Source organism: Indicator indicator, chromosome 16 (genome assembly GCF_027791375.1).
Source record: "Indicator indicator isolate 239-I01 chromosome 16, UM_Iind_1.1, whole genome shotgun sequence".
NCBI classification, from domain to species: domain Eukaryota; kingdom Metazoa; phylum Chordata; class Aves; order Piciformes; family Indicatoridae; genus Indicator; species Indicator indicator.
In genome coordinates this window covers 3,099,408-3,122,140 of record NC_072025.1, presented here as the reverse complement: position 1 = coordinate 3,122,140, position 22,733 = coordinate 3,099,408, and the positions used below count along the sequence as shown (strand labels likewise).

Sequence of the window (22,733 nt, the reverse complement as noted above, 5' to 3'; positions counted from 1 at the left end):
CAGCCCCTCTCTCCAGAAGAAAGGGGTCCCCCTGCCCCTCTCTGCAGAAGAAAGGGGTCCCCCTGCTCCTCTCTCCACAAGAAAGGGGTCCCCTGCCCCTCTCTGCAGAAGAAAGGGGTCCCCCCCTGCCCCTCTCTCCAGAAGAAAGGGGTCCCCCTGCCCCTCTCTGCAGAAGAAAGGGGTCCCCCTGCTCCTCTCTCCACAAGAAAGGGGTCCCCTGCCCCTCTCTGCAGAAGAAAGGGGTCCCCCCCTGCCCCTCTCTCCAGAAGAAAGGGGTCCCCTGCCCCTCTCTGCAGAAGAAAGGGGTCCTCCTGGCCACTTCTTTACATTCTGGCACTCCCAAAAGCAGGCCCCCAACTGCCTGGCCTCCTGCAGATCTGTGGCCAGTCCCCCAGAGCAGGGCCAACCATTCCCAGCCTCACCCTGGATGCCAGCTCAGGGCACCTCTTGCCCAGTGGCTGCTGGGCTCTTACATTTCATTTTCAGCCTTCCAGCAAGGAAGCAAACAAGGGAGTCTCCAGTAAACAAATACCCTTGGAAATGCCCAGCTGATTAAAAGCTAAACTCCTCCAGCAAGCAGCTGGTGACCAGCTCAGCCCTTGCACTGGGAGCATGTCAATTATAAATAATTAAAAGGTAATAGGAAGGAGCCAGTGAAGTATTAAGCAGATTTCTCTCTGGGTATCTGGAGGTTTCCATTGCTGCCAATCACTCTCTCCTCCCCCACCTCCCCTCCCCTCCTCTTCAGATTATTGTCTTGTCTGTCAGTCAGCCCAGCCCTTGCATGAACATTGTGAGCTCAGGTTAACATTTGCAAGGAGACTCATTAAAGCCTGGTTATGCCTCTGCACATGAAAGCCAAAAATACCAGCAAGAAACAGCTCTCACTTTGGAACTGGCCCTGGCAGAATAAACCTCCAACTGCTGGAGAGTGGGGGGGGAAAAAAAAAAAAAAAAATCACCCAGGGCAGCTCTCAGCTCCAGCCACAGCAGGGGAAAAATGGACATGGGAGATGAAGAGCAACTCAAAGGGCACTTTGGGAAGCTTGCTGTGATCCAGTCAGCCACGGAGGGGCTTCCTGTGAGAAGGGTCATGAGGATGAGCAGAGGGCTGGAGCTGCTCTGCTATGAGGACAGACTGAGAGAGTTGGGGCTGTTCAGTTTGCAGAAGAGAAGGCTCCCAGGAGACCTTCTTGTGGCCTTCCAGGATCTGAAGGGGGCTACAAGAAAGCTGGGGAGGGACTTCTGAGGGTGTCAGGGAGTGATAGGACTGGGGGAATGGAGCAAAACTAGAAATGGGGAGATTCAGATTGGATGTTAGGAAGAAATTCTTCCCCATGAGGGTGGTGAGAGACTGGCAGAGGTTGCCCAGGGAGGTGGTGGAAGCCTCATCCCTGGAGGTTTTTGCAGCCAGGCTGGATGTGGCTGTGAGCAACCTGCTGTAGTGTGAGGTGTTCCTGCCCATGGCAGGGGGGTTGGAACTGGCTGAGCCTTGAGCTCCCTTCCAACCCTGACAATTCTGTGATTCTGTCTTCAAAAGTGAGACCCTAGCTCCAACTCAGAGAATTCCCAAATAGCTGAGACTGAGATGTTGCATTTTCATGCTTAGAGCAGCATTCCAGTATTTGCAGGGGGCTACAGGAGAGCTGGAGAGGGACTTTGTACAAAGGCATGGAGTGAGAGGATGAGGGTTGACAGCTTCAAACTGGAAGAAGCTCAGTTTAGACCTGAAATGAGGAAGAAGTTCTTCCCCAGGAGGGTGGTGAAGCACTGGAACAGGTTGCTCAGAGAATCTATGGAGGCTCCAAGCCTTGAAGTATTCCAAGCCAGGCTGGATGGGGCCTTGAGCAAACTGCTCTAGCAGGAGGTGTCCCTGCCTATGGCAGGATGATCTTTAGGATCCGTTCCACCCCAAATTTGATGATTCTATGACTCTCCAGACACAACTTTGCTGGCCACAGCCCTTCCAGCCTGGCTTGTTTGGTTCCTGCCCACTCAGAGAGCATTGTGCTTGGAGGGAGGAAAGAGTCCTTTTTATGTCTGCTCTTCACACCTACCTTCAGCAGACCTTTTGGAACCAAGGAAAAGGTCTAGAGCACAATTTTGCACTTTGTCAGAAGTTTCTTAGCTGGAAGAGTCCACCTGGCATGATTGGAGGGGTAAAGGAAGAGAGCCCCACAAGGGATTTACAAATCACAGACGTTCAGGGATGTGCTTTACACACCAACCACGTTTTCATCATCAACAGCTTGCAATGTGGGAACTGAACTTTGCTAACTAGGGGACAGAAATGCCTCTGTGGACATCCCTTCACTCAAGCACCAGCTCAGGAGAGATGCAAGTTGCTGAGGGCAGAGGGAGGAATGGGAGAAGCTGCACAAAACTACTGAAAACAGAGAGCTGCCACGCTGTGAACCTCCAGGAAAATGTGGCTTGGGGTCTGTTCTCCCAGTGCCCAGACTGCAAGGCCACTGCTCTGAAGGCACTGACACTCAGCTTCCACATGCCATCAAAACCAAACACCAGATAGAGATGGATGAGGGGCAATGGCTTTGAGCTGGGAAAGGGGAGGCTGAAACTGGAGATTAGGAAGAAATTATTCCCAGTGAGACATTTGAACAAGTTGCCCAGAGAGGTTGTGCCTCCTCCCTGGAGGTGTTCAAGGCCAGGCTGGATGAGACCTTTGAGCAGCCTGGGCTGGTGGAAGGTGTCCCTGCTCATGGCAGGGAGATTGTATCCAGATGATCTTTAAGGTCCCTTCCAACTCAAACCATTCTGTGAAGCTATGGAGATGTGTGATTGTGAAGAGGGAAACCAGAGAATTCCCAGTGGTGCTCAGCTTTGCTTCCAATATCCTTAGGGCAATCAGGTTCCTTGGGCACTTCAGTGCATGGACAAGGAGTATTAGGTAGGAAGGTGAACAAAGAGTGTGTGTGAAATGAAGTTAAAGGGCAGAGTCCTTTCTTGCTGCCCTCCTTATCTCTCAAGGCAAACATCTCCAGCCTTACCACTGCTCTTCCAGCTGATCTGCAAGTTCAAGGGCTGGAGCTGGTTCTTTCAACCTCAAAAGGGAAGAATTCAAGTGGCAGCAGCATCCCTCCAGCCCATTTTGCCCTGTTGAGTTCAAAGAAATGCTCACTCACCCCTCTTCTGCATGAAGATGAAGAGGTCATCCAGGAACTCCTTCCGTTCAGGGTCACTGTCCAGTTCGTAGAGCTGGGGGAGGGAAGGAAGGAAAAGCACAACCCACAGTCAGACAGAAAAGCAAGGCAGAACATCTGCCAGTGCCTGCTCTGCTGTTGGCAGCTGGAGGGGTGCAAGGCAGCCAAAGCAAGGAAGGATCCTTGAGGGCTTTGATGGACAAGGCTGCAGGAAGAGTTCGAGGATCTCGGTTCTGGTTTGCCTTGTTCAGCCACCCCTCAGCAGCTCCTCCAGGCACAGCAGAGACTGGCACCCTGAAGAGGAGTCAGCTCAGTTGCTACAGAGCTACACAGAGCAGGCTTTGAAAGCACCTGAAAGCAAAGGGGAGAGGAACTATTAAGCTGGAGAGAAAGAGGAGACAACCAAAAGGAAGGTGCCAGCAGTTCAGCAGCTTTGAGGCAGCAGGGAAGGAAAACTTCTCTGCAGCTTCTCTCAGTCTCATGATTCCCTCCTTCAAGGACTGTCACATAAGTGACAAACTCCAAGTGCCTTGAAGGAAGAGATGAAAGGACAGAGCTTTCTTGTAGCTACTAATGCCTGGCAGGGAAAAAAAAAAAACTCCTTTAGAAGAAGCCAAAAAAAACTTTAAAAAAAAAAAAAGAAAAATCAGAAACTAGCCTGGAACCAATTTGCTGCACAAATCATTTTACCAAAAGGCTGAAGACCCTAAGGATTGAAAATAAAGTTCCACTGGCAGCTGATTGCAGAGGAGAGGCACCATGTGCTAGCTTTAGCCACTGATTTTTCTAATGAGTGTCTTACAACTACCTCTTGAAGAGATAAAAAAAAAAATAAAAAAACAAACCAATCTCATTTTCACCTATCAAGAAGCCTGGGAGGCCACAAAGTGACAGGTCAAAAGGGCTGAAGTCAGCCTCTCACTGAGGATATAGAACAAGACAGGAGACAGCAAGAAGCATTTGATTCCTTCTCTCTTTGGGACTGAGGGAGAATCCCTGCAGGGAATTTTGTGTCAGTTGGAGCTGCTCTTGTGGGGCAGCTGGGAAAAAAAAATAAACCCAGCAAAGATCCATCGGGAAATGGGTTCTGCCAGCTAGTCCAAAAGAAGAGGAGCTCCTTTCCTGGGAAGCTCTGTGCTTTCTCACCCCCCCAAGCTCTGGGAAGAAAGGGCAGCAGTGTGTCTCTGCAGAGCAATCAGCTGCACCCTTGCCCAAAGAGGCAGCTTGGTTTAAAAATGAATTCCTCTGCCTGATGGTGACAGGCAGCTGCCACATTCAAACCCAGGAGCAGAGTTCTTCTCATCAGGGTCAAGAAATGAAATACTCTTCCCTCAGCTGCAGAAGGTATTGACTGAGGCTCTCAGTGTCAAAAGTCTGCTTATTGAGGCTTAGCTTCAACTATTTCAAGTGATCAAAAGCAATAACCCAACGAAACAGCAGGTTTGGAGCCAGAGGGCTGCAGGATAAAGTAGTTTTCTCACAAAGTCACTACGAGGGCTCCACAGGCAATGAGCAGGGGAAAGAATTCCCTCCCCCCCCAAGTTGCCCCTTCCCCACAATCTCCATCACCAACCTTGGCAAAGTCTCGTGAGATCTCTCTTCCTCTGCATCCATCCCCTTCATCACTCCAGGTCACGCTGCCGTTCTAGGGAGAGAAACACAAGGCTGAGAGGCTGGCCAGGAAGAGGGAGAGGATTCCAGAAAGCTTGCAAATGGGCATCGTGGGGGGCAAAACCCAAAGAGCAGCTCCTGCCTCAGACCAAGAGGACAGAACCATTTGTGTGGCTGTCACAGCACGTTTGCCTGGAATCGTGGAACGGATTCATAGAGCCCTGAGGTTGGAAGGGACCTCAAGGAGCTCTGATGCTCAGCCCCAAAAAAAGGGAGCTGGGATTTCACCACCCAGGTGACCACTAAGGGTAGGGAGAAGTTTTTCAGAGCTAAGATTTTTGCTTGCAGATGTGGATCTCCAAAAAGCTACCTCCTGGCAGGGAAAGCCATTCCAGCAGGAAGCCCTCAAACAACTCCTCCAGCTGCCTTCCCTCACCTGCTCCTCAGGAGGAGGCTCCCCCTGCTGCAGCAGGGACTTTGATCTAATCACAGAATTGTTTAGGCTGGAAAAGACCTTTAAGATCAGAGTCCAACCATGAACCCAGCACTGCCAAGCCCACCACTAAATCATGTCCCTCAGCACCACATCCACAGGGCTTTTAAATGCCTCCAGGGATGGAGACTCCACCACTTCCCTGGGCAGCCTGTTCCAGGCCTTGACAACCCTTTAGAGGAAAAAATATCTTTCCATGTGCCCAACCTAAACCTCCCTTGGGCCATTTCCTCCTGTCCTGTAATCTATCACTTGGGAGAGGAGACCAACCCCCACCTGACTCCAACCTCCTTGCAGAGAGCAATGAGGTCTCCCCTCAGCTTCCTTTTCTCCAGGCTACACACCCCCAGTTCCCTCAGCTGCTCCTCACCAGCCCTGTTCTCCAGACCCTTCCCCAGCTTTGTTGCCCTTCTCTGGACCTGCTCCAGCCCCTCAGTGTCCTTCTTGGAGTGAAGGCCCCAAAACTGACCCCAGGATTTGAGGTGTAGCCTCATCAGTGCTGAGTACAGGGGGACAATCCCTGCCCTGGTCCTGATGGCCACACCATTGCTGATCCAGACCAGGTGACCTTTTTGGTCACCTGGACACACAGCTGGCTCATCTTCAGCTTCATCTAGTGATGTCCAACCAGAAGTGCTGCTTTTGCTCCCCACATCATCCTAGAACCCCTAGAGAAAGGTGCTGGTGGTACCCAAGCAACTTCCTTTCTGCTTGCTAGATGACACCAACCACACTCAGAAGTACAAACCCAGAGCATGCTGGAGAAAGAGGGAAATAATCCCACTGGAAAGCTTCTTGCCAAGCCAGGACCCTTCCTCCTGGAAACTCCTGGCTGGGGATTCTCTCCACAGAAATGGAAAGCTCAGCTTTGCTGGATTAAGGTTCATTCCTCTTAAGCATTAAAAGGATTACACCAGTTAGGCCCATTCTGAAGTGATCACTGGGGCTGCAAACCAGCTTCTGGCTGTCCAGCTGGAGCAAGGCCATAAAGAATGATCCTGAAATATGTTTGAGCATCTTTGAACTTCATAAAGCTCCAGAGCCACTCAAGAGAACAACCAAACCCAAGGTAGCTTGGACTGAGAGCCCTGAGGCTGTTCAGTCTTGAGAGGAGAAGGCTGAGGGGGGGATCTTACCAATACCTATAAATCTCTGAGGGGTGGGTGTCAAGATGAAGGTGCCAGGCTCTTTTTGGTGATGCCCAGTCACAGGACAAGGAACAACAGGTACAAGCTGGAGGTTCCACCTCAACATGAGAAATTTCTTTGCTGGGAGGGTGCTGGACCCCTGGAGCAGGCTGCCCAGAGAGGTTGTAGAGTCTCCTCCTCTGAAGGCTTTCCCAACCCACCTGGGTGTGTTCCTTTGTGACCTGCCCTAGGTGATCCTGCTCTGGCAGAGGGGTTGAGACTGGATGATCTCTGGAGGTTCCCTTCCAACCTCTACCAGCCTGTCCTGATAAACGCAATGCCCTAAACAGATACAAAAGCACTGAAGACAGCAAGAGCTTTCAGCACAGAAAACCCCCACCCCCCCAAAGAAAAAAAAAAAAAAAAAAGGGGGAGGTGAATTAGAGAGGTGAGTCCAATATCTGAAACCTCAGAGGCATCTGGTTGTGACACACACATTGAATTAGAAAGATGAATAGCTCCTGTCAAGGCCAGGCAAAGCTACAGTTCCCCCCTTCCAAAGCCACTGCACTGAGCTGCCCTAATGCCTGCTGATTTAGTTTGAGCCAGTAATTCCTGCTGGAAAGTCAATTATCCAGTGAGTCCCATCAGCTGAAAGATATTTAATGGAGGGATTATTGCCACTTCTGTTATGTCAGCTGTTTATTACAGCAGATCAATTCCCAGCCCTGGCTGGGAAGAGAGCTCAAGAGTGGGGTTGCTCATGGGAGGGTTCCTGGGGGTGTCCTTTGCTAGCAGAGATTCAAACCAAGTTGGGGTCTATTTTGTTTTTCTTTTGGCTAATTCCAGTACCAACCAGCTGCTCCTATAACCTCACACATCAACAAACCTGTGAGGACACTCAGGAGCCTTAGACCTTCAGAAGTCTCTCCAGAAGGCAGCAGCTATTCATAGAATCTAGAATGGTTTGGGTTGGAAGGGACCTCCAAAGCTCATCCAGTCCAACCCTCTCTGCAGTCAGCAGGGACATCCTCAACTAGATCAGGTTGCCCAGAGCCCTGTGAAGCCTGACCTTGAGGATCTCCAAGGATGGGGCTCAGCTACCTCCCTGAGCAACCTGTTAGAATCATAGAATCAGTCAGGGTTGGAAGGGACCACAAGGAGCAGCCAGTTCCAACCCCCCTGCCATGGGCAGGGACACCTCACACCAGATCAGGCTGGCCAGAGCCTCATCCAGCCTGGCCTTAAACACCTCCAGGGATGGGGCCTGTTCCAGTGTTCCACTACATCCCCACTATTTCCCATCCTCAACTTCACACACTCCAAGGCAAAATGCTTTCACAGCATGGTAGGGGCTTGGAAGGGACCCCTGGAGATCAGAGTCCAACCCCCCCTGCCAAGGCAGATTCACCTAGAGAAGGTCACAGAGAAACATGTCCAGGTGGGTTTTGAATGTCTACAAGAGATGGAGACTCCACCACCTCTCTGGGTAGCCTGCTCCAGTGCTCTATCACCCTTAAAGAAGTTCCTTCTCATCTTTAGATGGAACTTCTTATGTTCAAGTTTGTGCACATTACCCCTTGTCCTCTTGCTGGACATCACTGAAAAAAAAAAACAACAAACAAACACTTGGTCCAATCCTCCTGACATCCACCCTTGAAGTGTTGATAGGCATTTATGAGATCCCCCCTCAGTCTTCTCTTTTCCAGACTAAAGAACCCAAATGATCTCAGTCTTTCCTCACGAGATGTTCCACTCCCCTCATCATCTTTGGAGCCCTTTCCACTCCCCTCATCATCTTTGGAGCCCTTTCCACTCCCCTCATCATCTTTGGAGCCCTTTCCACTCCCCTCATCATCTTTGGAGCCCTTTCCACTCCCCTCATCATCTTTGGAGCCCTTTCCACTCCCCTCATCATCTTTGGAGCCCTTTCCACTCCCCTCATCATCTTTGGAGCCCTTTCCACTCCCCTCATCATCTTTGGAGCCCTTTCCACTCCCCTCATCATCTTTGGAGCCCTTTCCACTCCCCTCATCATCTTTGGAGCCCTTTCCACTCCCCTCATCATCTTTGGAGCCCTTTCCACTCCCCTCATCATCTTTGGAGCCCTTTCCACTCCCCTCATCATCTTTGGAGCCCTTTCCACTCCCCTCATCATCTTTGGAGCCCTTTCCACTCCCCTCATCATCTTTGGAGCCCTTTCCACTCCCCTCATCATCTTTGGAGCCCTTTCCACTCCCCTCATCATCTTTGGAGCCCTTTCCACTCCCCTCATCATCTTTGGAGCCCTTTCCACTCCCCTCATCATCTTTGGAGCCCTTTCCACTCCCCTCATCATCTTTGGAGCCCTTTCCACTCCCCTCATCATCTTTGGAGCCCTTTCCACTCCCCTCATCATCTTTGGAGCCCTTTCCACTCCCCTCATCATCTTTGGAGCCCTTTCCACTCCCCTCATCATCTTTGGAGCCCTTTCCACTCCCCTCATCATCTTTGGAGCCCTTTCCACTCCCCTCATCATCTTTGGAGCCCTTTCCACTCCCCTCATCATCTTTGGAGCCCTTTCCACTCCCTCATCATCTTTGGAGCCCTTTCCACTCCCCTCATCATCTTTAGAGCCCTTTCCACTCCCTCATCATCTTTAGAGCCCTTTCCTCTCCCCTCATCATCTTTGGAGCCCTTTCCACTCCCTCATCATCTTTGGAGCCCTTTCCTCTCCCCTCATCATCTTTGGAGCCCTTTCCACTCCCCTCATCATCTTTGGAGCCCTTTCCTCTCCCCTCATCATCTTTGGAGCCCTTTCCTCTCCCCTCATCATCTTTAGAGCCCTTTCCTCTCCCCTCATCATCTTTGGAGCCCTTTCCTCTCCCCTCATCATCTTTGGAGCCCTTTCCACTCCCCTCATCATCTTTGGAGCCCTTTCCCTCCTCATCTTGCCCTTCACCCTCATCATCTTTAGAGCCCTTTCCTCTCCCCTCATCATCTTTGGAGCCCTTTCCACTCCCCTCATCATCTTTGGAGCCCTTTCCCTCCCTCATCATCTTGGAGCCCTTTCCACTCCCTCATCATCTTTGGAGCCCTTTCCTCTCCCCTCATCATCTTGGTAGCCCTTTCCTCTCCCCTCATCATCTTTGGAGCTCTTTCCACTCCCCTCCTCATCTTTAGAGCCCTTTCCTCTCCCCTCATCATCTTTGTAGCTTCCTTTCTAGCCCCCTCATCATCTTCACAGCCCATTTGAAGGCTGAGCTCTCCCCTTCCCAAGTTTGTGCTTGGGTGATAAATCCAGAGGACAAAACTGGTTGTGGGGTTAACCTGGGTGCTCCAAGCAGCAAACCATTTCTTTCACAGGCAACTTGGGGTCATGCTGAGAGCTTATGCCACTACATTTGCAAACAGGAAAGAGAAGAGGGCTTAAAGGAGATGAATCTCTGCTGCCGGGGGTTTGAACTTGGTAATATTTCCAGGAACAAAACCTACCATGGGATTAAAGCCTCTTTAGGAGGTTTATTTTACTTGTTCTGTTGGAAGAAAAAAGGGTAATTAGAAAGGAAGGAAGATATGAGAGAGAACGAGCAGAATGCATGCAGCCTACTTCCTGGCCCTCCACCCTCAAACACTTGAGGGCACAGCAGTAATGCTCCCCACTCACAAGATGCTAGTGAAAAGGAGCTTAAAGCTCCACTGAAGCCATCAGGGGTTGGCCATATGTCCAGAAAATTGGCAAGAGATGGACATCACCTGGCGTGACACGGAGTGAACTGAGGTGAGAGACGGGGGGCCTAGCCTTAACATTCCCTCCTGCAGGGGCTGGAAAGGTTTCAAGCCAGTTACCACTCCCCACAAGAAGCTCTCAGGAGAGATAAGGAGAGGGCTGCTCCTCCAAGCCTGCTGTAAATCAGCTGAGGGGGCCACTGGCACGTGGGCTGTGGGGACACGAGGACAGGGCACAGGTTTGTTTTGGGTAGCAAAGTCTCCGGCGAGCATGAAATGTCAGCTCAGCAGCCAGGGAATCAAGCTTTATTTATTCAGAGAACAGGCTCCAAGCACCACGAGGCACTTTTCCCAGGCCTCAGCTTTGATCTTGAGGCACTGCTCTGCTCGCAGGGGGGCTGCACTGCTGATATCTTTGGACCCAGAGGTCCATGCCAGGGCTACAACCAAAGACAGCAGCAGCGGTCGGAGTGGTGACCTGAGCACAGCTGGAACAGGTAGCTCAGCAGAGAGCCCCACATGAAGCTACTGAACCAAAAGGTGCTCCAGATGTAAAATAAACTACATTTTGCCCAGCAAGAGAGCTCAGCAGGAGCTTTGGTCTCAAGCTTCCTCTCTGCTCCTGCTCAGAAAACAAAGTTCCCCTATGCTGAGAAGCCTTCCTCTCCGTATAAACAGCAGGAACCTGAGAAATCAATATACCCTCACAAGTCATTAAAAGACCTTTGTAGAAGTCAGGCAATACCAGCAGGAAGGGAAAAAACAAAACCCAAACCAAAACAATAAAAAACCCCACACTGTTGAGAGAGGCAGGGGACTTCTGCCTCTCCCTCCATCAATTTGTCTCAAGGGAATGTGCTACCACCCGCAAGAACTCATCTGCTTTCTCCTACTTACAGGTGGTAGGAGTGGGACAGGCTGTGCTTGAGCTGCTGGTGCAACACCAAAGAGTTATTGGGAAGGGCTGGCCACCTTCAGAGGCTGCTGGTAGAGCCAGGGAGCCTCCCCTGTGCTGCAAACACCTTGGAGGCCATCAGAGCACCCCCCTCAGGGACCACCCCCCTCCCCGAGAGGCTGCAGCCCTGGCTTCAGAAGCAATTATATCTGGAGCTATTTTAGGATTACTCCCTAACCACCTGGAATATCTTATTAGAGGGAAGCTCAGATGTCCAGAGCAATTTTGGTTTCCAATCCTACATTCAAAAGCCAGAGTTTAACCCTGAGTTGCCAAGCAAGGCAGAAAAAAGGGAGATGACAAACTGGTTCCCTGCTTCGCCCAACCCCATTCTCCTGAGGGCAAAACCCTTCCAAACAAGCAGCCTAAACCCCTCCCTGCAGGACACCTACCCCTCAGGTATCACCTCCCAGACACTGAAGAATCAAACCCCCTGTGTTCAACTAAAAAGGTGAAGTATTAAAGCAAACACAACAGCAAGCAGCTCCTCCTCCAGTTGTCTACACAAATTGGTGTGCAAACAGGGACACAAGAGGAAGAATTCAAAATGCTCCTTTTCCAGAGCCTTTCTCTCTCACCCCAGTTTCATGGAGGTGTTGGAGAGGGGCTGTCATGGAGGGGCTCAGCTAAAACCCCAACTGCAAAGCCATAGTCAACTGGCAAACTCTGGAGACAATCCACTAAAGCTTTGCTATGTAGAAAAGAAGTGTGTGGGGGGAAACACTTCTGGCACGAAACTCAGAATGATTCTGCACCTCCCCACTGCAGACCTGTGGTTCTGACAGAGGTTTTAGGCCAGAAATCTGCTGAAATAGCCACTTAGGGACTCAGCTAACCCTTGCAGTAGAAAAGCAAGCCCCTCCCCTACCCCCATGGGTTAACTGAAAGCCCCCGAGTCAATGAAAAGGTACAGGGGCAGCAATTTCAGGATTATCAGAGAATCCCCAGAAATTCCTTTTGTGGGTAGAGTTAAGCCTTAGGAAGTGAAACAGATGCTATTAGAAAGAAAACTGTTGTACTACAAACCCACTGATAAGATCAGGGCTACTGCCCTGAGCTGCAAGTTCTCAAGCATGGAGAACCAAGTTATAATTACTGCTGCAACTGGAATCAACCCTTCCCCTGGCTTCCTAATAACAGAGCTCAATCACTGGGAGCTTCAAAGATGGGGTTTGAAAGCATTTTAGTGATGCCAGGAATGGCAGGGAAGATGGGGAAGGAAAGGGAAAAGAATGGCCTGAAGTTAATAGCTTCATGACTTTTTTTTTTCCCCCTCCTACTCCCTCCTTGATGAAGTTGGTTTTTTGTTTTTTTTTCTTTCTGTGCTCCCATGACCCAGGCACTGCTGCAGCAACACAATTCCTTGCAAAACAGGAATCTGCTTTCCTGATCCTTAAGGAAAAGTTGGGCTCTTTGTGAAGCAGCTATTCACAAACGCTCAGAGGAATTAACTGAGAAGCAAAGTGACAAGAGCTGCCTGGCTGTGGGAAGAGAAATTCTCACTGCCACACCACTCCCAGATTTAGCCTGAAGTGAGAGAACCCAAAGTGTAGGAACACGACAGGGTGGAGATCTTTCCACCTACAGCTCTCCACTGTTAGCTACAGCTTCTATAAATGGGCACTGGAGGAGACAAGCTGCAACTATTCCTACAGATAAATTTAGCCCCTGAACAAATCCTCAAATGAGCTGTTTCTCTCCCAGGATATAAATCAGCTCCTCACCCCGAGGAGCTCTGCCTCCAGGCACCTCACAGTCACTGCAATCCAACACTGCCCTGATGCAGCCCCATGGCATTGCCTCAGAGAGCCCTACAATGGGTTGGGTTGGAAGGGACCTTAAAGGTCATCCAGCTCCAACCCTCTTCACCATGGGACCTCCCACCAGCCCAGGTTGCTCAAGGTCTCATCCAGCCTGGCCTTGAACACCTCCGGGGAAGAGGCATCCACAACCTCCCTGGGCAACCTGTGCCAGTGCCTCCCCAGCCTCACTGGAAAGAATTTCTTCCTAATCTCCAGTCTCAGTCTCTCCTCTTCCAGCTCAAAGCCATAGCCCATCACTCTATCACTACAAGCCCTTGCCCAGCTTTTCTGTAGTCCCTTCAGGTGCTGGAAGACTGCTCTGAGGTCTCATCTCCAGGCTGACCAGCCGCACTGTGAAGATCTGTGGGGAATCTCTGATGTCTAACACCAGTTGCTTGCAGGCTGCTGCCTGCAGCCATTATCAGAAGTGGTTTCTTGGTCCTCCTCTCCCATCCATTCCTTGGTACATTAAACAAAAAGGTGATGTTGCTCCCACCAGTGATGCTGCAGCTGAAGTTCCACCAAGTGAGGTGGAACTGCTTCAGCAGAAGCAGATTGAGATGCAGGCTTCATCAAAACAACTCTTCTAGAATCACAGAACCATTCAAGTTGGAAAGGACCTCAAAGATCATCAGGTTTGGAGTACATGAGCCCTAAGATCCCTTCCAACCTAAGCCATTCTGTGATTCTGTGACAAATCCAACCTTCTACCCAACTCATCCACGTTCTGAAGAGCCACACCTACTCATTTGATGAACATTTCCTAACCAGGAACTAAGAGAAGCAGCAAATGGCAACTGAGGGATTAAAATTTGTTCTTAAGGGGGAAAAAAAAAAAAAGCTTTCAGTGAAAGAGACACCAAACATCTAACATCAGCTCTTCAAGAAGAATTCCTCTCTCCTCCCAGCAGCATAAGAAAAAAAGAAACAACTAAAGAAAAACATCCAGTGACTCACGTGAGGAATTAAATATCCAACCCTTGAAGGAGGCTTTGGATATCTGAAATGAGCAGATGGATATCTGAAATGAGGCAAAAAATGCACCCTGTGAAACACAGCTTTTTGACTGCTGGGACCTTCAGCCCCCCTTTGGATTAGGGAATATCTCCTGAGCAATCCCTCAATCCCCACACCACTTGAGGCACATACTTCAAGTTATGGAATCTCAGCCACTCAGTCCTAGACCCTAAAGCCAAAAAAAAAAAAAAAAAAAGGGGGCAGCTAAAGCAATTATTTGAAGCTGCCTCCTCTCAATAAATGCCATGACCTTTGTCAAGGTTTTAGGTCAGGATTTTCAGGAGGGACTGGTGATTCCTGAGGATCTTAAATGTGAGATAGCCTCTTCAAAAACCAGACCACAAACCTTTCTCTGGAAGTCAAGACAGCTGCTTTCTGGCAGCCTTGAGTTGAAGGAGGCATTAAAATACCAGCTGATGGCCTGAAAAACCTCAGCTTGCTTTCCACATTCCACCAAGGAATGCACTGTGCTGTGCTAACAGCCTGACAAACCTGCTCCATGCTGCTGCTGCTGCACTCCAGCCTTGAGTGGAAAAGGGGCAAGACCCTGCCTGTGGTCCTGCCTTTCCCCACCAGCCTCTCTCTAGTAACCTAAGCCATCACCAAGCAATGGCAGCATCCAGCAGGACCCCCACCCAACCACCTGGAGCAACGTGTCCAGTTCTGGTGCCTTTCCCCAGCATAAGAGACATTGAAGTGCTGGAGTGGGTCCAGAGGAGGCCATGAAAATGATCACAGTGATGGAGAACCTCCTCTGTGGGGACAGGCTGGGAGAGTTGGGGCTGTTCAGCCTGGTGAAGAGAAGGCTCCAGGGAGACCTTAGGGCAGTCTTCCAGTATCTGAAGTGGGCTACAGGAGAGCTGGGGAGGGACTTTTGATAAAGGTTTGGAGTGACAGGATGAGGGGCAACGGCTTTGAGCTGGAAGGGGGGAGATTGAGACTGGAGCTTAGGAGGAAATTCTCTCCAGTGAGGGTGGGGAGACACTGGAACAGGCTGCCCAGGGAGGCTGTGGCTGCCCCCTCCCTGGAGGTGTTCAAGGCCTTGAGCAACCTGCTCTAATGGGAAGTGTCCCTACCCATGGCAGGGAGCTGGAACTGATCAAACTTCAAGGTCCCTTCCAACCCAACCCATTGTAGGGTTCTCTGAAACCCTCTCTTACAGCACCGTTTGCACCCCCAGGACGAGCTCCCCATCTGCCTTCCCACAACACCCTTTCTGAGGAGGGTCAGGGGAGCTGTGATGGATTTGCAGGGGATCTGAGGAAGTCTGAGGAGCAGATGAGCTGAGCTCCCACATTCCCCAACCCCCCCCCCCACCTCTCCAGCTCTTCTTTTGGGAGTGCAACTCCCCGACAAGCAGCTCCACTCCCTTGTTGTTTTGTGCTGACAGGATTCCCACCGCCCCTGTCACGAGCTGAGCCAGCTCTTTTGTCTGCCAGCTTGTTCTACAATTATTTACTTGGCTGTCCAGGGCCCAGCTGAATAGAGTGGGGTGGGGTGGGGTGGCGGGGGAAGGCTTCATCTTTGCTGCTACTTTCCATCTTTCTGCCAGCTCCTCACTACAAACCTCCCAGGCAATCTCAGCCTGAACGCTATCAGGAAACGTTTTTCTCCAAGGGCATCTCTTCCACACTTGAAAGAAGCAACAAAAGTGACTTCTTCCTCCACCACCACCCTCCACCTCCTCCTCAAGCAACAGCCATTATGCATACCACAAATGCTCCCAGAGCAGTGTGTACCCACTGCTTATTAGCCCCCATCTCCAGAGAAGCCAAAGAAAAGCCCAGTGGAGGAGTCATTTTGAAAACAAAACACAGTCACTTTTCTATTTGATCCTGGGCTGGGCTGTTTGGGTGGGTTTTTTTTTTTTTTTGTTTTCCTTTTTTTTTTTTTTCCTGCCTAAGACAACCATTTTAGGCAAAAGAATAATCCCAGCCTCTTTCCAGCATGCCTTTGCAAGGCTGGCATGAGTGACAGCTCACAGTGCCACAAGCATCTCTACCCTTTGCTGTCCTGCTGATGGTTGCTGTCTGCCACCCATCCACCTCCCCCTTCCCCTAGTTTATTCCCACCTGAACCAGCTTCCTCCCACCCTGCTCCCCAGCCCTGCACTGGTGTAGCACAGTTAAATTTTTACTCCCTGGTATGCAGACTCCACTGGTGAATGCAAACAAGTTGATCTGCAATATTTACCTGACCCAAGGTGATTATACCACACCAGCATCACTACTGCTGGGCTCTTTGGAGCACACCACAGCACCTTCCAACATCATTCTCCAGCAGGGCTCTGAAGAGAAGCCATGGGCTTGCTGGGCAGAGCATGAAGCTCAGCACTCTGACTGCACTGACAGCATCAGGAGGCTATTTTGGGACAGCTGAACCTGCCCACCACCTTCTGTGACACTTTCCCACCATCCCTGATGCTCCTCTGTTGTCCACTCCTCATCCTGATGTTCATGCACCTCTCCCAATCCGTCACTGCTTTCCCAGCAGTGAAACAGGTTAACACAGCAGCAATGGAGTTTTGCTTCCTGGTGAAGCTTGGTGCACTTTGGCTTCCAAACTAAGGTGGTCTGAAATGACAGAGTCACAGAATTGGTTTTGGGTGGAAAAGACCTTTAAGGTCATGGAGTGCAACCATTCTCCAACTCTGCCAAGGCTGGTGCTAAACCATGGCCCTCAGCACCACCTCTCTGTGGCTTTTCAACACCTCCAGGGATGGGGATTCAACCACCTCCCTGGGCAGCCTGTGCCAGTCTTTGAGAACCCTTTCAAGGAGTAAGTTTCTTCTAATACCCAACCTAAACCTCCCCTGGTGTAACTTGAGACCATTTCCTCTCATCCTATCACTTTTTTCTAGGGAGAACAGAGCAACCCCCACCTCCTGCCTCACTCCAACCTCCTTTTTGGGAGCTGTAAGGAATGAGATCTCCCAACAGACAGAAAAAAATCAGAGGAAGCTGCAACCTGCTCCCAAACCACTTTATCACTACTAAAATGGGCCAAAGCACTGGGGGCTCAGTATTAGTGCCCAGCATGCTGATTTTAAACCAGCATTTTGGTTTTGTTTGTTTGCTATTCCACACCAGCTGAGACCAGATCTGGCACACTTATGGTCATTTGTCTTCCCAAAGAGAAGGAACACAGCCTAAGAATTAAACCTACTAACTCAGTAAGATTCCAGAGTCTTGCCTACTGCTCTCCACCCCAAACCCTGAAAGAGGAAGAAGTTTGCACCACTCACTCCAGTTCTGGAAATTCTGAAGCAGTTTCTCTAGTGACTATCCCTTCACCCCCACTCCATTTCCCTACAACAGTTTGAGGAACTCTTTCTTTTCAGTCTGGCCCCTCTTGAAGGGCAAGCACAGAAAATAAAACACAGCAGCAACTGGTTGCCTGCAGCATCTCATGCACCGAGGCTGCTTTAGAGCACCAACAGCACAAATGCCACTCATGTGGCAACCTTGAGGAGTTCCAGCCACAAGCATTGGTGTAGAAACACCCATCAGGTAGAGGTTTGCAGGAGCAGCTGAGCAAGGAGCCCACAGACCACACTGAATGGAATGGGAGAAGAAATTAAGACAGCTGAGCTTTAGCAGCTCACAGAATTCCAGCATGGTAGAGGTTGAGAGAGACCTCTGGAGATCATCCAGTCCAGGGTCACCCACAGCAGCCTGCCCAGCATCACAATGTTTGGGTGGGTTTGGAATCTCTCCAGAAGAGGAGACTATCACCTCTCCACCAGCCTGCTCCAAGGCTCTGGCACACTCACACCAAAGAATTTTCTCCTCCTGTTCAGATGGAACCTCCTGGGATCCAGTCTGTGTCCCCTTACCTCCTGTCTTGTCACTGGGCACCACTGAAACCACAGTTTCTCTTCAAACTGCTGCCTGTGACAGCATGAACCAAATCATCTCATGGAGGTGACCACCTATTAAGGTGAGAGCCTGCCCTTAACACCCACAGCAAACCTTCCAACCTCTATGGCTCACCACAACACCTCAAGCTTTTTGACTTCATCAGGTTTGGAGGAGGGAAGACAAAAACCAGCTCTGGTTGCATCCATACAGGGGTTTTGAGCAACATCTGAAGCAAAACCTGACCTTCCTGAACAACATCTGTAGAAAAGGACAATGAAGTCCCTTTGGAGTTTTTTTTCTGGAGTGGTTTTTTTTTTTGTGTGTTTTTTTTTCCTTTATTTGAATCATGCTGTCCTTTGGCTTGGATCCAACAGACCTAAACAGTCTCACTGCCCCTGAAGGTCTGCTCCAATCAGCTCTGTACCAGCACACTAGTGCTGCATTAACTGAACACCCACTTCCAACCCAAGAGGAGAATTCTCCATCCTCTGGCATTTATCTACAAGGAGCGGTCAATCTTCAAACACAGAGTTAACCTCCCACCAAACCCAGGCAGCAGCACATCAGCTTCTTCCACCCCCAGGTGAAACACAAAGTGGCTCTGCTGGCTCACAGGATCAGTGGCAGGACACAAACCCTGCCCTGCCTGCCCACAGACCCAGCCTCATCCCAGAGGTCCCACACAAAGGGGTTATAGATGTTGCACATCAAATAGCTCCTGCGTGACATTAGCAGGAGAGTGTCTGCACCAGAAATAAACTTAACACCAGCTTGTCCCATTCTGAATGGCTGAGCAGCAGCCAGAGAGATGAGGAACAAGCCAAAGCTCAAACCTCTCCCCGTCACCAAAGGTTCTGACAGCCCTAAGTTGGAGGTCTGCAGCTGTAAAGCAAACCAAACTCTCCTGCAAGCTCTTTCTGAGAGACTAACCCCAGAGGGGCACACCAGGCAAGCATCCCCCTGCACGTGCCTGCTCCAAAGCCCTGGCAAACAGTCAGGAGGCCTTGCGAGAGGACTCAGGGCCACAGAAACCCTCAGGCTGACTGCATATGGTCACTCTGATGCAGAAGGAAGAAGTGCTGGTGACACTGACCTGTTTGAGCTGCTCGTCCAAGCGCCAGCTCTGGCGTCCCGACGGCGATCCCCCGGCGTAGGGCTGCTTAGTAGTGTCTTTACCCTGCTCTTCCTTGCCCTGCTGTCCCCGGGGGTGCCCTGAAGCTGGCAGAGGATTAGAGGTAGAGGCCACTCTTTGGTTGTGATGGGCAACTTTGGGAGCATGAAAATACTTCAGAGCGGAGCAGCTTTCTTTTCCAGTCACGTCGGTGCCGTCCCCAAGATCGCCGCTTTCCAAACCCCCTTCTTCTTCTTCTTCTTCCTCTTCCTCCTCTTCTTCTTCTTCCTCCTCCTCTTCCTCCTCCTCCTCCTCTTCTTCTGGCTCTGAATTCATGCTGCTCTGATCAAAAGCCCTCGCAGCTCCTGCTGCAGGTGGGCCTCTGGCCAAGGGCCCGCCAGGGGAGCCCCCCGAAGGCCTGCCAGATGTGGCGGCCAGGACAGCCTGCTGCACGGCCAGCTGCTGCGTGTAGAGCAGCTGAGCCTCCCGCATCTGCCTCTGCTGTCTCTCCCTGGAATCCATCTGCAGAGGCGTTTGCTGCTTCTGCTGCTGCTTCTGCAGCTGCTCAACCACAGCTTCCAGCTTCATCCCGCAGTTTGCATGGCTGGGGAAAAAAAAAAAAACCAGAGGAGGTGGTGGTGGTGGTGGGGTTGGTTTCGACTTTATCTGGCAGGGTTCAAGCCCCGACCTTGGGAGACTGGGTGAATCTGAAAGAGAGACAAATATTTGTCTGTATGAATATAAAATGCTTTCATCTTTTTTTTTTTTCTTCTTCTTTTTTTTTTTTTCTTTCCCCAGGAAGAGGATAAATAGAGTGCAAAGCCAATACTCTTTCCTGTGCAGGAGACCGTGAAACAATCAGCTTCATGTTTAACAGCCTCGGGCTCAAACTTGCATTCAATTTTCAGACTGTTTAATTGTATTTTCAAGCTGAACACATTTTGCTATAACCTCAAGTTTCAGAGGCACACCCCTCCCCTTCCCACCTTCCTCCCACCCCAAAAAAGACAGCATCTATAAAATGCCTTTGTCCACAGGCCCCGCAGTTTTGGGGTTTGGGTCAGGATCCTTCCACCCTTCCTAAATAATTCCTTCTTTTTTTTTTTTTTTTCCAAGGGTTGGTTTGCTGCTTCTGAAAATACTTCCTTAAAAGGAGGCAGCTGGGATGAGCAGCTGGATCACTTTGGCCATTAAAAAACTGGGCAGGAATTTATCACACACCAGTTATCTGTAAATTCTTTTAGGTTTTCATTACATGGCTACATTCTTTACACTTTACACATCTGCCTTAAAAAAACCACCAACAACTATATTTAGCTATTTTTTTTCCCCCAGGAGAGCAAGATGAGAGTAAAGCAAAGACCACAGCAGCTTGCAAACAAACTGCTGAGCACCCAGCAGCTCCTCCACCTCTGCTTCCCCACCCTGCCAGTGGCCTCTCTTCAATTTTCCCCACCTGAAGGACCCAAGAGCTCTCCTAGTTCTCCATTTTGACCTGCAGCAAGCTTGTGCTGAGCCAGCACCAAGCTCCTCTTGTGCAAAGCCCAGCAGAGACACAGCTCTGATCTGCAGTGAATCCTAGAAAGAGGACTACACCTTTGATCCCCAACCATGAAAAAAAAAATCAAGTTTGGACTTCGTGTCACCAACTGGACGTGCTGACAAGGATAGGCCTCCTCCAGCTCAGTAAAAAGATGCTTGAACAGATCCCACTGGCTGCCCTTCAAGGTTCAGTGATAGCAAAATACCATCAGCTTGGAGAAACAAAGGAAAAGGCCAACTACAAACAAGCTCTAGAGTCTCCTGGCCATCTCCCACCACCCTGTTTACAACCAGCACTGCCGGAGTCAAGCCACAGAGTTGAAAAAAAAAAAAAAACAAACAACAAAACAAAAAAAAAAAAACACCAAAACACAGAACCAAACCAAAACAACAAAAAGAGTCTCTTTTGCTAACACACACTTCCAAACAGACACAGCTCTGTCCCAAACCAACAAATAACCTACCAGACACTGCTTCTAAAAGTGAAAGACAACTTCCAGCACCCCTAGCGCCACTCCAAGTCTTCCTCTGAGGTGGTCAGACCATGGATCTCCTACAAAGTGCCCACCAGCTCTGCTGCCAACCTCATTACTATTTTTTTCCCCCCTCCTCTGTGAGCTCTTCCCTGTGCTAAGTAAGAGCACATCACCCAAATTAAAAGCCTGGCTGGTGCCTTTTGGGTTTTTATCAAGCAGGAGGCTGTGGGACGGCTGGAGCTCGCAAATGAAACGATATAAAGTGGATTAGTGGTTTGGATGTCAGGAGCAATAATGCATTACCTGGCAGCTGAAAAGAGCCTTAAGACTCCTTCTGAAGGCACAATGCACCATCTGGCCTAGCTCCACACACACACACACAGAGGCAGAAAGCAACAACGAATCGGTGCAGGGTGTTGCAAGAGGGGAAAAGAGAACCTCCAGCCCACACCTCCTCCGGTGTATTGTTGCACCTGAGGCGGGGTGAGGCGTCACCTCTGCTGCCTGGGGGACGTTCAGGAGGGGTGTGAAGTTAACACACACACACACACCTCGGGGAGGATAATAAATGACCTGATACTGGGCTAAGACGCCGAGCAAACACACCTCAGGTGCAGCAACACCCTGGTATGCAGGGCCCCGCAGTACTTCCCGGAGGAGGTCAGGTACAATGGCGTGTGACAGGTTCCAGCACAACCGCTGAGGGCCTTCGAAGCCCTGCCTTCCCCCCCCCACCCCCAAAGACGTTTCGGATCCGTCCTCACGATGCCATCGTGGAGAGGCAACCAACTTCACCGCCACTTCGAAGGCCCAACAAGGTGATGCCTCAAAGCCATTTTTGCCTCGCAGCAAATCCTTCCCTCGTAGGATCAGGCCCGAGCTTAAGGCACCGACCACAACCAGCCTGATCACACGAAACCACTCCAAGTTTTCACACCCATTTTAACCCACCCACCCCCCCCTCTCCCCCCACAGTGCGGCTATTAGCTTCCTTTTCTCGTCTCTCTCTCCCAGCCGAAGGAGCGAAAGGATTCAGTTTAACCTTCAGGTTCCTCACCCACCAGCCTTTATGTGGCTTTTTTAATCCCTGGGAGAGCAGTTTAATTAATTAAAAAGCCCCTTAATTTGAATTTTTAACAAGCTCTGCTGGCAGCCTCAGTGGGTGGACGCCTGCCTCTGGGCGTGGAAAAAAAGGTTTTCCAAGCGGAAACCACCTGAAAGAGTTAAAGGGTGATAAAAGCTGGGGAGGCTCCCAACCCAACTTGGGGTGAGGTCTCCCGGGGCGGTAAACAATTACAACAACTCCCACGTCGCTCCGGTTTTACCGGAGACTTCCCTCCACGCCTCATGCCCACCACTCAAGCACCGACCACCCCCCACAAGGGACCTACCCGGGGAAGGGCGGCTGCACTTAGCGGCCAGCGCCGCTCCCCCAGCCCCACCCGTCCAAGCAACCGGCGAGCTTCAGCCCACCTCCTCCCGCTTCGGTACTGGCCCTCGGTGCAGGCCTAGCCCCAGCACCGGTACTCCCCACCCATTTCCTCGGTAGCGCCCCCTTCCTCCTCATCTCTCCCCTTCCTCCTCCCCCACCTCCCGGTATCACCCCCCCCGTCCCGTAGCCGCCAGGAACTCCCCACCCTACCGGAGCGAAGGGGGCCGTTACCTCCCGCGGGCCCTAGGAGCGGGTCACCGCCAGCCCGTGCGCGGCCGCCTCAGCTTCACTAGCTCTTTCCTTCTTCCCCCCCCCCCCCTCACCCCGCACCGCCCCTCCTCAACCCGGCCGGAAACGGGGCGGCGAAGGCGGCGCCCAGCAACGGAAGCGCCCGCCCCACTTCCGGGTACGGCCCCGGCAACGGAAGACGAGCGCGGC

General features: G+C 50.9%; 1 protein-coding gene across 1 annotated transcript in view; it reads right to left on the bottom strand.

Annotated features, from left to right (window-relative positions):
• ARID3B (AT-rich interaction domain 3B) overlaps positions 1–19,433 on the bottom strand; it is a 43,771-nt gene extending 24,338 nt beyond the window's left edge. The window contains exons 1-3 of the mRNA XM_054388192.1: positions 18,828–19,433; positions 4,735–4,806; positions 3,144–3,216 (exon numbers count right to left, since the gene is read on the bottom strand). Coding sequence (XP_054244167.1) covers positions 3,144–3,216; positions 4,735–4,806; positions 18,828–19,433 — 751 coding nt within the window. The remainder of the gene's footprint in view (positions 1–3,143; positions 3,217–4,734; positions 4,807–18,827) is intronic.
• Positions 19,434–22,733: the final 3,300 nt, after the last annotated feature.